This window comes from Chiloscyllium punctatum, chromosome 10 (assembly GCF_047496795.1).
Source record: "Chiloscyllium punctatum isolate Juve2018m chromosome 10, sChiPun1.3, whole genome shotgun sequence".
In the NCBI taxonomy this organism is placed as follows: domain Eukaryota; kingdom Metazoa; phylum Chordata; class Chondrichthyes; order Orectolobiformes; family Hemiscylliidae; genus Chiloscyllium; species Chiloscyllium punctatum.
Window position 1 is genome coordinate 20,497,708 of NC_092748.1, and position 17,352 is coordinate 20,515,059.

The following is a 17,352-nucleotide window of genomic DNA, read 5'->3' on the forward strand; positions in this document are numbered from 1 at the left end:
TACATTTTGAACTTTAGCCAATTCTGATGAAAGGTCGCAGAACCGAAACATTAACTCTATTTCTGTCTCCACAGATGCTGCATATTTTGCTTTTATTCCAGATGGTTTTGTGCCCATCATCAATCCTATTTGGGTAGTTTTTGTTATTGAGTATTCAGCTGATGTTGTCGAAGAGTTACTGAATTCAAATGAGTTTAGGTTTGCTTTTGTCCTGAATTATCCCCCCCTCGTCTCTGTTGTCCTGCAACGTTACAACCCAAAGAAGTTGCTTCCAACATTCTCCTTACCTGCACTCCACATTTGGCAGCCATACCTTCGGTTGCCCAGTGTCACAACCTGCATTGCCCTGAGCACCACTCCCACCAACTCCCAACCCTGTCCCACTGTCTGACAATCCCTCCCCATTTGATTCTGCAACTATATCCCTGCCTTTAAGAGAAGCATAGAGTCCTACAGCACAGCGACAGGCCCTTCGGCCCAAACTGGCCCATGCAGACCAAAATGTTGATCCATGCTAACCCCATTTCCCTCCACTTGGCTCATATCCTTCTAAATTTTTCCTATCCATGTATTTCTCCAAATGCATTTTGAATGTTGTTAATGTATCCACCTCAACCACTTCTACTGGTAGCTCATTCCATATGTGTACCACCTTCTGGGTAAAAAAGTTGCCCCTCAGGTTCCTTTTTTATTCTTTCCCCTCTAACCTTACACTGATGCCCTCTAATCCTTGATTCCCCAACCCTGGGGAAAAGACTAAGTGCATGCATCCTATCCATGCCTCTTATGATCTTATACACCTTATCAGAACATCCCCTCAGTCTTCTGCGTTCTGAAGAACAAAGATCCTACCTCTCCCTATAACTCAGACAATTGAGTCCAGGCAACATCTTTGTAAATTTCTTCTGCACTCTTTCTAGTTTAATAACATCCTTCCTATAACAAGGTGACCAAACTGAAGATAATACTCCAAGTACGGCCTCACCAATGCCCTGTATAACTACAACATAACTTCCCAATTCTATGCTCAGTGCCCTGACTGACGAAGACCAGTGTGCCAAAAGCCTTTTTCATTGCCCTGTCTACCTGTGACTCCACTTTCAGAGAACTGCGAACTCTAAGGTCCCTCTGTTCCACTATACTCCTCCAGGCCCTACCATTCACCATGAAACTCCTACTTTAATTTGACTTTCCAAAATGCAAGACCTCACACTTATCTATATTAAACTCCATTCGCCAATTCTCAGCCCACTTACCCAGCTGATCAAGGTTCTGCTGCAACTTCTGATAACCTTCCTCACTGTCCATGATACCACCCTATTTTAGTGTCATCTTCAAATTTGCTAATCATGCCTTGTACATTCTCAACCAAATCATTGATACAGATAACAAACAGCAATGGATCCAGCACTGACCCCTGAGGCAATCCTGAAAACAAACCTTGCTAAGCAAGCTTTCTGCTACCTTCTTGTTACACACTGTTGTATTTTCTGTGACAAAGTGGAAACTAATTAGCCAGGAACCAATTGCATATGAGCTACGTGTTCCAGTGGGCCCACATGTGTAGCTACCCTGGGGTGATGATTGTTTTGCAATACACCACTGGCTTAAGTAACTACCTGACCAGGCAAACATGGCTGTTTTTTTTAAAGATCAGGAGCGCTCTCCTTTTCAAGATTATAATGCATTTCTTTCCAACATCTTGGAAGCTTTCTGTTTTTGCATTCTGCATTGTTAGCACAATATACAGGGAAGTTAGCCTCACTGCGGTGTGGAATTATGCTGGTAGCACTCTGGTAATCAGCTTTAGAAGACACAAAGCTGCCATTTGTCAATATTCTTTCCTACTGTTAAATTGAGGTTTCAATACCGACAAATCAAAGTCAAATCACATTGGCCAGTGCAAGATTAGAATTAAAGTTCCAGAGGACAACATTGTTGAATGTGGTCCATACTCCAAGTAATTTCTGTTCTCCCTTTCTTTTTGTCATCAGTTGGTGGAACCTCTCACCCCTAGTGGTGCTGCACCTAATCAGGCACAGCTTAGGATCCTCAAGGAGACGGAACTGAAACGAATCAAGATTCTGGGTTCTGGTGCTTTTGGGACAGTCTACAAAGTGAGTAGTGCAGAGCTGGTTTGTCATAATAACTCAGAGCATTAACTCCTGTCTGTTAGTGTTAACGGTCTCTTGAGACCTTTGCTATTTCCTTCTCCTCAGCTGCCTCCTGAAATTATGATTTCAGACTAAAGAACCACGTGCGCAGCCATATCCCCTTAATGTTCACCAATCTGGTTCCCCTTGTGGAATTTTCCCTGTTGTTGCTAAGTTCTGAAGTAAAGAGAGACTCCCTGAGCCTGAGCCATTTATGATGAGAGCAGTTTGTTTGTGCTGAGGATTTCTCTGAGATGATGTTTTCCATCTTCCTCAGGGCATCTGGGTACCAGAGGGAGAGACGGTGAAGATTCCTGTGGCCATTAAGATCCTCCGTGAGAGAACAGGTCCCAAGGCGAATGTAGAATTCATGGACGTAAGTTGACAGCTTGTTGCTCCTGATTAATTTTGTGAGTACAATCATGGAAACGAGGGAGGTGACAGTTATTGATTCTGCTGGAGGTGTCAATGAAACTGAAGAATGAGGTGTTTCAAATGAAGTTGGAGTACTTAGCTGGAGGTTCATTTAACTCCTAGTTAAAAATGATTAAAGTGTCATTGCTAGCAAACGGAGCCGCGCCACACACAGGCACCAGTCACATCATTTGTAGCAGCAGCTCCGAACTAAGGATAATGTATTACTAATGAATATAATCGGATGATACAGCTTTCACAGTTAGCTTGGCGAAGGTGTAATTAAACTAAGCACGACAACATCGCGTTAATGTGAAATCTATTCAAAGACGGCAGCTGAATTTACAATACAACAGAAGAGAGAAAAAGACAGCACTATGCTTCACCTAGTCTCGATTGCATTACATCTGGGCAGTGTGTGTAATCAGACACCATTAACAAAATGTTCAATTAGCAGTAACTATCTAGATATAATTTTAGCTCCATCAAATTTTCTGTCATTAAAGAGTAAATGTTTTGCAAATCAATACTGCATCTTTTTATTTGGCAGTATGGTGTATAAGGGAGGTGGTTTTATTATTTGCTAATCCATCGCTAAATCAATTAATGTTTCAGTAATAAGTGGCTCTGCTAGTGCAATGAGAGCTTCTGGTGACATATATGGTATAGATTAATACATATATCGGACATATCCTAATGCATCATGTTGTATTATATAAGCTCCACAATAGTACAAGAGTTGCAAGCCAATGCAGATAGATGAGCAGTAGATTGTGGCTCTGTGTATCATGACAACATGAAAAAAATCTTAAAATGAAAAGCTTTCATTTATAATCCATTTTTCACAATCGCCAGACACCTCCAAATACTTTACAGCCGGTGAAGTACTTTATAGTGATGTATGGAACACAGCAGTTAGTTTGTCCATAGACAACAAACTGATAATGACCAGGTAATTTCTTTGTTTGAAACTTCTTATTATTCACTCATGGGAAGTGGGCATCTCTGACTAGGCCAGCATTTATTGCACATCCCGAATTGCCCTGATGGCAGTTAAAAGTCAACCACGTTACTGTGGATCTGGAGTCACGTGTAGGCCTGACCAGGTAAGGATGACAGCTTCCTTCCCTAAAAGGCATTAATGAACCAGATGGGTTTTCCTCTGTAATAGCTGGATTTGAACCTGGGTCCCCAGGAAGTTAGCTGAGTTTCTGGATTCATAGTCTACTGGGCCAAGCCCTCCCCTTAAACTGAGCTACTGGTGACATAATGTATAGAGTGGCCAGACCCCCAGGAGTACGTGCCCTACGCTTCTTCAGAATAGTGCCATGGAATCTTTGATATCCACCTGAGAGGGAAAATGGAGCCTTAGTTTAATTTCTCTTCTAAAAGATAGCACCTCCAACACTGTTGTGCTGTCTCAGTGCTGCACCTGCCAGCCTAGATCAATGCACTGAAGCCCTGGACAGGGACTTGAACTTAAAAACTTGCCACTTAAAGGCAAGAAAACTGCCAACTGAGACCTCTGCTTAACCTGTCCTCGCATTGGCAGGTTTAGTGAAAACAATGCAAAATTGGACTGACTGAAAATGGCAGGTAACAGGAAGGTCATTAACCAAAGGACACAGATTCAAAATGGTTTATCTAGAGGGGAGCTGAGGAGCTCGTTTTTGTTATGCAATAAATAGTGATGACATAGGATACACATTTAAAAGGGGAAGAATTACAGGGCAATGTTAAATATCCGAGGTCTAGAAATTTAGCTCAACCAGAATTGGCGCTTTACTCATGAAACAAAGGTTGAGGGGCAGGACCTCTGGAATCGGGGCTGATTCACCAGAGATCCTCTCTAACTTCCTGAAAATTCAAGTTTGTTTCCTCTTGTTCCAAATTCTTCAGACAGAGAAAACAGCCAGGCAGCATCTGATGAAAGGTTAAAAAAGTTTGAAACATCATTGCAGTTTCTCTGCACATATGGAACCTGACTTGCTGAGTTTTTTCAGCATTTCCTGTTTTTCTTTCAGTTTCCAGCATCTGCAGTATTAAATTTTGGTTTCTTCAGTACGTCATTTGTCAGCCCCCTTGGAATCCTGTGAACTTTAATAACTTTGTCTCTCATTCTTCTGAACTTCAGAGGACATAGGCTCAACCAGCTTAATCTGTCCTTATGGCAGAGCTACTTCTTTCAGGAATGTCTGTTGAAGGAAAAGAGGCCAAGGAGGCAAGGGTTGCATTTTCACCACAACGGAGAGCTATGTCATTGTCAAAAATGGGTAATAAACCTAGAATTAGGAAGCCTCTCCCATTTTTATTGGGGTGAGAGTGTGTTGAGATTTTTGGATAATTGTGTCCACAGAGGAGCTGGCCATTCAATTCATCAGCGGCCTCCATTGAAATAGGGGTTTGGTAGTTTTGGAGTGGGAAACTGAAAGTGTGCAAGGTAGACCTGATAAGAGCAGATCCAAAATGTGGTACGTTGCTTTGGATAGCCATATCTCTTTGGATATAGTTTTGGGACAGCCTTGGGGAAGATAAGGTACACTTGGTTAGAAAAGTTGCTGTCCAAAAAAGTACCTTTTGGAATTGTTAAAAGCAGACATAAATGTGTGGAAGAAACACATTAAGACATTGCTATCAAGCTCACTTGAACACTCAGAACTATCTGTCAAAAGTTATTGTCAGGTATGGGATTCTATGTGTCGGAAAGCAGTTGAGGCAAAAATATGGAATATTTCTATGAAGGAGATAGATTTAGTCCTTGGGGTTAATGGGATCAAAGGGCATGTGGAGAAAGTGGGAACAGAGTACAGTACTGAGTTGGGTGATCAGCAGGTTGGAAGGCCGAATGGCCTACTCCTGTTTATGTTTACTGTAGGTATTCTGTGATTCTGTGATGTTCTATGATTACTTGGGCCTGATAGGCACAAGAGGAAACACAAGCAGGATTATAAAATTAATGAATTTGTTTATAATTGAAGTGGAAGTCTTTATTAGGCTAAAATGACTCTCAGCAAACAAATGGGTGGCAAGGTGGCACAGTGGTTAGCACTGCTGCCTCACAGCGCCAGAGATCTGGGTTCGATTCCCGCCTCAGGTGTGGAGTTTGCACATTCTCCCCGTGTCTGCGTGAGTTTCCTCTGGGTGCTCTGGTTTCCTCCCACAGTCCAAAAATGTGCAGGTCAGGTGAATTGGCCATGCTGAATTGCCCACAGTGTTAGGAGAATGGGTCTGGGTGGGTTGCAGGTCGGTGTGGACTTGTTGGGCTGAAGGGCCTGTTTCCACACTGTAAGTAATCTAATCTAATCTAAAAAAAAATCCACAGGGTTAGATGGTGTCTACTCTAGAATTTTGAAGAGGACCGGGAGAATTGATGAGGCGCTGAGAATCATCATAAAAATGTCATGGATGCGAGGGTGGTTCCAATCAATTGCATCAGTTATCAAATGCACACTTGAAGAATGTCTACATCAATAAATTATTCAGTATCGCAGGTATAGAGGCAGAAGGCATAGGTCCTGTCTGATCAACCTCTTTGGATTTCACTTGGAGAATTAGATCCCAAATGGTTTCCTAGTGGCCTAGTGGCACTACATTTCTGGAAAGCATTTGAGAAAAGACCTCCACAATAGATTTACTACAAAATAGTAGAGGGGAAGGTGCTGGGGACAGAGGCCACATGAGTCTGTTTTAGGGTAGATGAGCGCACTTATTAGTGAGATGGTGCACCTACCTTGACACTAAGCATCTGCCCATGTCTCCCGGGTGTTTGCAGGGAGATGGACTGCTTTGGTCAGAAGCAGTTTTGTCAGGATGCCAGAGTTTAATGCATCAGGCTGAGGATTAGCTCATCAGCCATGATTTTCTGAATGGGGGACAGATTTGATGGGTTGAATAGTCTACTCTCTAGAATCCCTACAGTGTGGAATCAGGCTCTTCGGTCCATCAAGTCCACACTGACTGTCTGAAGAGTAGCCCATCCACACCCATTCCCTTACCCTACATTTACCCCTGACTAATGCACCTAACCTACACATCCATGAACACTATGGGCACTTTAGCATAGCCAATTCACCTAACTTGCACACTTTTGGACTGTGAGAGGAAACTGGAGCACCCGGAGGAAACCCACGCAGACACAGGGAGAATGTGCAAACTCCACACAGACAGTCGCCTGAGGCTGGAATTGAACCCGGGTCCCTGGCGCTGTGAGGCAGTAGTGCTAACCACTGAGCCATTGTGTTGCCCATCTGCTTTTACCTTTGCTCCTACAGCTTCTGGTCTTATCAGGGTGGACTGACAGGCAGGGCAAACAGTTGGGAATGCAGAGTGATAGCGCACTGCTGTGAGCAGGTGGTTAAGTGGAATTCCTTTGCTTACCAGAAGGTGCTCCCAGCTCCAAAAATAGCTTTGTCAGCCACTTGTCAAAGTGTTTAAAATACCTCGAGCTCCAAAATGCTTATTGTGCTGCATGGGGCTGATAGATTATGGTCAGCCGGTGACAACAACATCAAAAGAAACAGGGTTAATAATAGTCAGCAGCTGAGAAAGTGGAAATGCCGACTTGGGAGGAATTAAACTCTTTGAGGCTGCTGATTGAAAGCAACTGTTTAGTTCCTCTTGCTATTATTTATTTTCTTTGTCTTGCCTTAGAAAGAATACATTAGATTCTTCATAGCTTGTACTTCAGTTTAAAAACTGACATGTTTTCGATAAATTGTGGTCTGTTGTAATAGGTTCCATTTGAGACTCCGCACCTTCGACAGGTTATTTTGGCTTTGAAAAGTAAGCATCGTAGATTCATCAGAAGGGAATAGGGTTGGAAAGGTTTATTATGAGGAAAGCTTACATAGCATTAGCTTTGTACTCCCCTGAGTATAAAAGATTAAAGAGAAATTGAATGGAGATGTTAAAAGTGACTTAAAGATTTGATTTTATGTGGGAACCATTGCAAAATGGTGTTGTGACGGAAGGATTAATCCAGAGAGCAGGATTTATGACCTGGAGAGACAGATTTGTGTGTCCGAATGGTAAGATGGGAATTTAAATTCAATTAAATAAATTTGGAATAAAAGGCTGCTGCTATTATTAGTGACCATAAACCCATTGAATTGTTTAGAAAAACCCATATGTTTCACCAATTCCCTTTAGGAAAAGAAATCAGCCACCCTTACTTGATCTGGGTCCCCTGATCCAGATGTAGCAATGTGTTTGATTGTCAATTTTATTCAAGTCTATAAACTGCTCAGTTGTACCAAATCAAAAACTTTTTTTTAACTTGCTCATGGGTGTCACTGACTGAACAACATTTATTGACCATCCCTAAATAGCCAAGGATTGAGGGTGGTATGGTGACTCAGTGGTTAGCAGTTGCAGCGTCATGGATCCAGATTCGATTCCACCTTGGGGCGACTGTCTGTGTGGGGTTTGCACATTCTCCCCATATCTGCGTGGGTTTCATCCCACAGTCCGATGATGTTGGTCAGAGTGTTGAGTGTAGGAGTTAGGAGGTAGTGTTGCAGCTCTGCAGGGTATTGGTTAGGAGAAAATTGCTGCAGATGCTGGAATCTCCACAGAAAACAACAAATGCTGGAGATCACAGTGGGTCAGGCAGCATCCATGGAGACAGACTCTAGATGAATCATCTAGACTTGAAATGTTAGCTTGCTCTCTCTCTCCATGGATGCTGTCTGACCCGCTGTGATCTCCAGCATTTGTTGTTTTCAAGACATTGCTTAGGCTTCTTTTGGAGTTTAGGTTGTTCTGCTATAACACATGTTTCGTTAATGTGACTTCGCTATAATATGATTAACTGAATTGGGGACAAAGCACAAACTTTTAAAACGTATGTTGGCTGTAACACAATTACATCACTAACACTTTAAGCACTTTTTGATAATGATTTTTTGATAATGTGGGCTTGCACAAGAGCACACTCATTACTTTATAGAAAAAAACTACCTGTTCTGCATTCAATTCTGGTCTCCCTCCTATAGGAAGGATGTTGTCAAACTTGAAAGGGTTCAGAAAAGATTTACGAGGATGTTGCCAGGGTTGGAGGATTTGAGCTATAGGGAGAGGTTGATTAGTCTGGGGCTGTCTTCCCTGGAGCGTCGGAGGCTGAGGGGTGACCTTATAGAGGTTTATAAAGTCAAGAAAGGATATGGATAGGATGAATAGTCAAGGTCTTTTCCTCAGGATGGGGGAATTCCAAAACTAGAGGCCATGAATTTAAAGTGACAGGAGAAAGATTTAAGAGGGACATGAGGGCCGACATTTTCCACACAGAGGGTGGTGCGTATATGGAATGTGCTGCCAGAGGAAATAGTGGAGGCTGGTGCAGATACAGCATTTAAAAGGCATCTGGATGGGTACATGATTAGGAAGGGTTTAGAGAGATATGAGCCAAATGGTAGCAAATGGGACTGGATTAATTTTTATTGGCATGGACAAGTTGGACCGAAGAGTCTATTTCCATGCTGTAAACTCTATGCCTCTATGACAGGTTAGGTAGATTGGCTATGCTAAATAGCCCATAGTATCCAGGCTTGCCCAGGGATCGGGGAGGTGGGTGGGTCTGGTCAAGATGCTGTTTGGAGGGTTGGTGTGAACTCAAAGGGCCAAAAGGTCTGCTTCCTCACTGTAAGGATTCTATGGTAGTTAAGAGTCAACTCCATTGCTGTGGATCTGTTAGCCAGACCAGGTCAGAATGACAGGTTAAAGACAGGATTCTTTGCAGTCTGGAGGAACAGAGGGATCTAGGGATCCACTTTCATAGATCCCTCAAAATTTGTTAGGAAGGTGTGTGGTGTGTTGGCTTTCATTAGCAGGGGAATTGAGTTAAAGAGCCATAATGTCATGCTGCAGCTCTATAAAACCTTGGTTAGACCTCACTTGAAATATTGGGTTCAGTTCTGGTCACCTCATTATAAGAAGGGTATGGAAACTTTAGAGAGGGTACAGATGAGATTTACCAGGATGCTACCTGGACTGGAAGGCATGTCTTATGAAGTAAGGTTGAGGGAGCTAGGGCTTTTCTCATTGGAGTGAAGAAGGATGAGAGGTGACTTGATAGAGGTTTACAAGATGATGAGAGTCACAGATAGAGTGGATAGACGGAGTGGAAATGGCTATCATGAGGGGACATAATTTTAAGGTGATTGGAGGAAGGTTTAGGGGAGATGTCAGAGGTTGGTTCTTCACACAGAGTGTGGTGGGTGTTTGGAATGCACTGCCAGCAGTGGTAGTAGAGTCAGATACATTAGGGACATTGAAGCGACTCTAGGATAGGCACATAGATGATAGTAAAGTGTAGGGTACATATGTTATGATAAAAGGTCAACACAATATTGAGTGCCGAAAGGCCTGTACTGTTCTGTCTCCTTCCCTAAAGGACATTAGTGACCCAGATGAGTTTTTAACAACAATTGTGAGTTTTTTTAATCCAGAGTTTCATTCAGTTCAAATTTCATCATCTGCCTTGGTGAGATTCGAACCGACGTCCTAGAACGGGCGGCACAGTGGCACAGTGGTTAGCACTGCTGCCTCACAGCGCCAGAGACCTGGGTTCACTTCCCGCCTCAGGCAACTGACTGTGCGGAGTTTGCACGTTCTCCCCGTGTCTGCGTGGGTTTCCTCCGAGTGCTCCGGTTTCCTCCCACAGTCCAAAGCTGTGCAGGTCAGGTGAATTGGCCATGCTAAATTGCCCGTAGTGTTAGGTAAGGGGTAAATGTAGGGGTATGGGTGGGTTACGCTTCGGCGGGGCAGTGTGGACTTGTTGGGCCGAAGGGCCTGTTTCCACACTGTAAGTAATCTAATCTAATCTAATCTAAACATTACCCTAAGGTACCGGATCGCTAGTCCGGGGTCATTACTGACTGTGTCGCAGCCTCCACAATGACAGCATAATGAGAGTGAGTCTTAACAGACCACCTGGCATCAACCTTAGCATTGGAGTTAGATATAACAAAGACAGATTTGCAGATTTGTTCTTACTAATGTTTGGACACCTGTCAAAATAGGGAGAGCTGTCCCACTGACTGATCAAGCAACAACCTAATATAGTCCCAGTCACCAAATGATAACTTACGTCCAGTGCCCCAGGCACCACCATCATTATTTCTGAGTACATTCCTACTGGCAGGACAGACCCACCAGATGTGATGACACAGTGATAAACAGTCAGGAGTGACCACAAGAGGCCTTAAAATTGACTCTGAACCCCATGAAGTCTCTTGGGCGCCAGGTTACATGTAGGGCTGGACACTGTGGTGAGTAACTTGGCTGCAAAGTGCCCAAACCTTGTTCATCATCGACAAGGCACAAGTTGGAATTGTGATGGGGGAATACCTGCCACTTAGCTGGACGAGAGCAAATTCATCTGTATTGAAAACATTGATACTATGTAAAACAAAGTAGCCCACTAGATTGGTTCCCCCATCTACCACCTTAAACGTCACTCAGTGGTAGTAAGTTGTATTATCTACTCACAAAATCACCAAAGTCCCTGAAGCAGCACCTTCCAAAGCCACGTCAACTTCCGTCTCAAAGGGCCAGGGTAGTGAATACATGGGAACAGCCTCCACCTGCAAACTCATCATTCTGACTTAGAAATAGATCACCGTTCCTTCACTGATTGTAGAATTCCCACCTGAAAAGGATGTGCCTGCAGCAAATGGATTGCACCAGTTCAAGAAATCACCTTCCCCCCCCCCCCCCCCCCCCACCTCCTTTCCCTCCCCATTTTCACCACGGCTACTAAAGATGGGCAAAATGCCAACCTTCCAAACAATGTCCACATCCATTCATGAATAGTTGGATCAAAATTGAGAGAAACTGCTTCCTGTGGTGAGGGTAAGGACTTCATGTGTGAAAGCAGAAATTGCCTTTTCATTCAAAAAATACTGGAGAGCTCTCTCTTCCATAAAACTAAATTATAATTGAGATGGGTGGATTTGGCAGTCAATGGCATTAAAGATTATATTAGAGATAAGCTACAGATCAGCCGTAATCTGATGGCATGGTGGGAATGTCCGTTCCTGTGTTCCAGCAGGGGTTTTCTGTATGTCTCTTGCAGTTATTTGCATTTCCGCAATAATTCAAGCTCAGTCATGCATAGTATACATTTGGGAAAGTTACTATTGATTGCAAGTTAGCTTTAACAGATGCAGCTGCCCCAGTCATCTTCGACAGTACAAATATAAGTCGGGGTTTGATGTGCTCTGGAGGAGAGTTTGTAAGATTAGTGTAGATAAATGATGCACAAAGGATTGAAGGCCCGAAAGCCCTCAGCCAAGGCAATGTTTTATCTGGACAAATCCAGGGTGAGTATCAGCTCCAATAATTCCCCACACAGCTTCCTATCCATCAGAGATTCTCGTTGAAATTAGGGTAGACCACCTGGAATAAATGGATGTAATAAAAGGAGGAATGGCAAAGATGTAATCCCTTTCAATCACCTCAGGATGTCCCAAAGCAATTTATAGTCAGTGAAATACTTTTTGCTGGTTTGCTATTGTAATGTTGGAAAAATAGCGGTCAATTCACAGAGATTAAGCTTCCATAAACAGGACTGTGATTAAAAATAAACCCAGCGAACTGCAAATGCTGGACATCTGAAACAAATGCAGAAAATGCTAGAGAAACTCAACAAGTCTGGCAGCATCTATGATGTGAAAGCAGAGTCATTGTTTCGCGTCCAATGACCCTTCTTCAGAACTTTAGTTCCTGGCGCCCCAAAGTGTTAACAGGACTGTGATAACCAGTTCATGGCCAGGACCCAGGGCAGCAATCCCTGTCTCTAGATGCAATATTGCTGTGGGATCTTTTCTACCTATCAAAGTACTTCACTGGAGGAGAAATGTAGATACGGGGAGCAGGAATAGGCCATTTCAGCTCTTCCAGCCTGCTCCACCATTCAGTATGATTAAGGGCTGATCTAAATGCCATATTCCCATTTTCTCTCCTTCCCCCTTGATGCTGAATTTAAAATCTATTTATAAATATATTGCTTTCCTGAATATATTCAGTCACTTGGATTCCACAGCCTTCTGTGGCAGAGAATTCCACAGATTCTCTACCTTTTGAGTGAAAGAACAATCGTCACTTCAGTTCTAACTGGTTCCTGAGACTGTGTCTAGATTCCGCTACCAGGGGAAACATCCCCACTGCATCGAGTCTGTCCAGCCCTCTTAGAATTTTATGTTTCAATCAGATCCCCTCTCATCCCTTTGAACTCTGGAGAATATAGCCCCACTTCTCTCTATAGGATAGTCCTGCCATCCCCAGTATCAGCCTTCGTTCACTGCCACTGTGGCAAGAATAGCCTACGTTAGGTGGGGAGATCAAAACTGCAGGTAATACTCCAGTGTGGTCTCACCAAAGCCCTGTATAACTGCAGTGAGACATTCCTACATATGAGTGCCAGCCAAGATTTTGTGCTCGGGTTTCTGGGGTGGAACTTGAACCCAACCCACTTGCAGACAGAAGTGAATATGGAGCCACACAAATGTAGAATTGTGTATCCTGGCATTCCTCCCTAAGACCGCTGGGTGGAGATCATGTGTGTGTATTAGGTAACAGTGTGAGAGAGGAGGTTGAAAGTTGTCATTTGTTTCAAGGGCAAGAAGATGTGAAGGTTGGTTTCCTGAGAATGCTTAGAGTCATAGAGATGTACAGCATGGAAACAGACCTTTCGGTCCAACCCGTCCATGCCGACCAGATATTCCAACCCAATCTAGTCCCACCTGCCAGCACCCAGCCCATATCCCTCCAAACCCTTCCTATTCATATACCCATCGAAATGCTTCTTAAATGTTGCAATTGTACCAGCCTCCACCACTTCCTCTGGCAGCTCATTCCATACACGCACCACCCTCTGTGTGAAAACGTTGCCCCATAGATCTCTTTTATATCTTTCCCCTCTCACACTAAACCTAAGCTCGCTAGTTCTGGACTCCCTGACCCCAGAGAAAAGACTTTGCCTATTTACCCTATCCATGCCCCTCATAAGTTTGTAAACCTCTATAAGGTCACCCCTCAGTCTGCGATGCTCCAAGGAAAACAGCCTCAGCCTGTTCAGCCTCTCCCTATAGCTCAAATCCTCCAACCCTGGCAACCCTTCTTTTGGGAATGTGGGCATTCAGTTCAGGACATGGTAGATAAGTCACTTTAGAGAAATCCTGCCCTCCCCAGTAAGCCTCCTCCACCCATTTCTGTGGTTTTACACTTGAGCAATGTACAAATATCCCTGTCTGCAGAATTTGAGAAAGGATGAGGAAGATATCTGCGAAATGACTAAAAATTCAAGTCCAGCCCAAAACTGCCCTCAGGAAGCAGCCAAACCAAAGTCCACCCCTCTGTGTAAACTTGTGTCTCATGTGAAACATTATGTTAAGGAACTAGTTTGCAACAGCCTGGCACTTCATTGATATACAGCCTCCAGTTTCCCTTATTCTGTCCGTTTCTTTAGCTTTCCTTCAATCCAGCCCTTTCTCCTTCTCCATTCTCTGCCTCTGATGTGACAAGGCAAGCAACAGCTGCCATCCTTTGAAATTTTAGACGATAAAACCATAAGAATCTAAAGAGCAGGAATAGGCCTTTGCCTGCCCATCGAGCCTGCCATTCAATGCAAGCGTGGCTAATCCTTGATCTCTCTCTGTCGCCTGATCCTATCCCACATCCTTCCCTCCGAGTCCACGAAATTATCGACTTCCATTTTCAACGTGCTCAATGATTGACCATTCATGACTGAAGCCAATAATTCCAAGACTCAATCTGCTACCTCACTCTTGATTTCTAAGCAACTATCACTTTGTTGCCACTGTTCTTCCTGAGTTGGATTCCCCTTGCAGTTGCCACCTTCTCTTGAATGTATTCCTGGAGGTCCCTTCACATTGGTGAACCCTTGGTCCCCTTTCTGATTAATAATCTGTCTCTCTCTCAGCTTTAACTATTCTTAATAACCTCGCTTCAGCAGCTCTCTGCAGTAAAGAATTCCACAGATTCAAAACCCCCTGTGACAAGAAATTCCTCCTCATCTCTGCCTTAAATGCTTTTTTCCGAGATTATGCCCTGTGGTCTTAGACTGTCTCACAAGGGAAAACAAACGCGAAGAATTTTGTATGTTTCAACAAGGTCGCCTTTGATTCTTTCATCACAAATGTGGGACAGGCTTCTTGGTGCAGCTGCTCTCTGTAAATTCTGTATGTCTCATCGAGAGCTGGAAAAAGGAAGGGATAATGCTGAGTTAATGTGGAAAGAAGACAGCACAGGAGTAGCTGAATTTCTTTATGAATTGGTAAAACGGATGAGCCATTTTTCATGTCGTGAATCTTAGAATTTTGTAACACTCTTGGAATCCGTACAGTGCAGATAAAGGCCATTCAGCCCTTCAAGTCTGCACTGACCCACTAAACAGCATCCCAGCCTGACCGCTCCCCCCCCCCCCCCCCGCCCAATCCCAAACACCCGTGCATGAATAACATCTAATCCACTGCAGGGCAATGTAACATGGCCAATCCACCTAACTTGCACATCTTTGGATTGTGGGAGGATAACCAGGGCTCCTGGTAGAAACCTATGTAGACATGAGGAGAACATGCAAACTCCACACAGTCACCCAAAGCTGGAATTGAACCCAGGTCCCCTGGTGCTGTGAGGCTGAAGTGCTGATCACTGTAATACTATGCTGCCCTTTCTGCCAATGTTGCCCTTGCGCCACTGTGTTGCCCTTAATGTATTTGATCACAATTATATTCCATTCTCCTTCAGACCTTGAATTGGTGACTACGTAAATGATCCCGTGATGTTATGTCCCCATCTCCAACTGCCTCGCTGCCCAATCTCAATTGCAGCTGTTTGTGGCGTGTGTTAGTCAGAAATCACTCCTTTCTTGCAATGCCAATAGAATTCTTCCTCACCTCTGTCTTAAATGCCTTATTCTGAGATTATGCCCTCTGGTCCTAGTCTGTCCCACAATGGGAAACAACTCTCCACATCTACCCTGTCAAGTCTCCTGCCAGCACTTTGGCCTATAGCAAGCATTTAGGTTGACCACCCTTCCCCCATTTTCAACTCATATATGCATGTTTACGACAATACTCGACTTAAAAATTGTTCCAGATTTCCCAGCTCAGGTTGACATATTAAGAATTATTTTTCAGTTTTAAACAGAAACTAGGGATCATGAATTCAACTCTGTGCCTAGTTGTCTAGATGCATGGGAATTTAAGACAATCACACTTTGTAAGACAAGCAGACTTTGTGTGACAAATGTACAGCAATGAGACTTCGTGTACCAACATGAGCAGTTCATATTTTATACTTAGTTTATTGGATGATCCCTGTTCTTGGAAGGATTTTTCAAAACTTTGAAGGTCAGTTTATAAACTATTATTTATAGTGGTCAAAGTTAGTCCTTTTGTGTTTAAAAGACCTAAATCAATAATTGGTCACTAGTTCATAGACCAATCAACATTTTGTTGCCCGCCGAGCTCCATCTGAATACAGAACTCTTAGCTCCAATTCAACTACAATCACTTCAATTATTATCTGTTCAAACAGCTATTTAAATGCTTGTTATTTGTGTCAGGTTCTTGCTTTTTAAAACATACAGCAATCCTTTAAAACACTGGTTTTAATACAGTTCTTTCTCATTTAAGTCCACAATTTTAAAAGCACAAAAATAAAAAAAAGACAGTTTTTACAGAATAAACAGTCACATATATATGAAGTTAAAGTGATATAAACGCATGCACACAAGCATTTATAACCACTCTGTCTTTAGAATGAAATTGATATAAGTTAAATATCACAGTTGATATGATCCTGACGTGAGGAGAGGGAAGACACCAGTCCAATATGATAGCATACGTGCAAACGTCCAGTCAGCGATCCTTCCGATTAACATTTCAATGAGCAGGTAACAGTATTGATTTCAAGCTCAAGATAAAGCACACGGAATTTGCACAGGAACTGATGCACAAACAAACATGCACACACTGATATACACATACAAATACATGCAGAATCACTAATACATAAACACAAACAAGCGCGCATGCAGAAAATGACCTAAAAACACACTCCCAGCCAACACTGGACAACCTCACGAATTGAAACAAATTATGCAGGTTGTAAGCAAGAAAAACAATGGTGAAACAGTTAACTAGAGCAAGCTTCAGTGACAGGAATGCAACGGTGAATAATATTGAGAGTGTCACAGATGTCCAGCTGAGGAGAACTCTGGAGAGTAGCTTTTAATTATGAATGAACTTGGGAATACATTGCATTTAAATGTGATATAGACCTTCGGTCTATGTTCTGTTGGGTTTATTCAGGTTAAACACAGATGCAGTGAAGTGTTAAGTGGGCTGTCAGATTATTTCTTTTCAGGATCATTGTATGAAAACTTTCCAAAATTGTTGCGATTTAATCTTTGTGTAGAAATGAAATACCAGATTTGCATTATGGATTAAAGGACTTTGGTTTCATGACATGAAAACATCTTCTCAGAAAATAATCACCTTCTGTTTTAGCTTTCTGATCAAAAGCAAGGTGACTTGGTAGAGTTGAGATTATGGTGTAAAGTCCTTGAACTTAACCCTCCCTCCACAAACACAACAATTTGTATTTGTGCAGTAAAGTTCTGAAACACGCCAGGGGGAAAGCAAGGCTTGACAAGAGACCAGGCTGTATTCTGATGGCTTCAATCATATCTCTAAACCAGGGTACGGGATCAGGGATTCGCTGTTGAATATTCTCCATGCTTTGTGGAAGCTCAGCAGTG

The 17,352-nt window shown here is 43.0% G+C and overlaps 1 protein-coding gene across 4 annotated transcripts in view; it reads left to right on the forward strand.

The window, feature by feature from the left end:
- Window positions 1-17,352, forward strand: part of LOC140481932 (receptor tyrosine-protein kinase erbB-4-like) — a 1,043,042-nt gene that overhangs the window by 807,835 nt on the left and 217,855 nt on the right. For all 4 annotated transcript variants that reach the window (XM_072578639.1, XM_072578641.1, XM_072578642.1 and 1 more), the window contains 2 exons: window positions 1,995-2,117; window positions 2,431-2,529. In XM_072578639.1, the coding sequence (XP_072434740.1) occupies window positions 1,995-2,117; window positions 2,431-2,529 (222 nt within the window). The remainder of the gene's footprint in view (window positions 1-1,994; window positions 2,118-2,430; window positions 2,530-17,352) is intronic.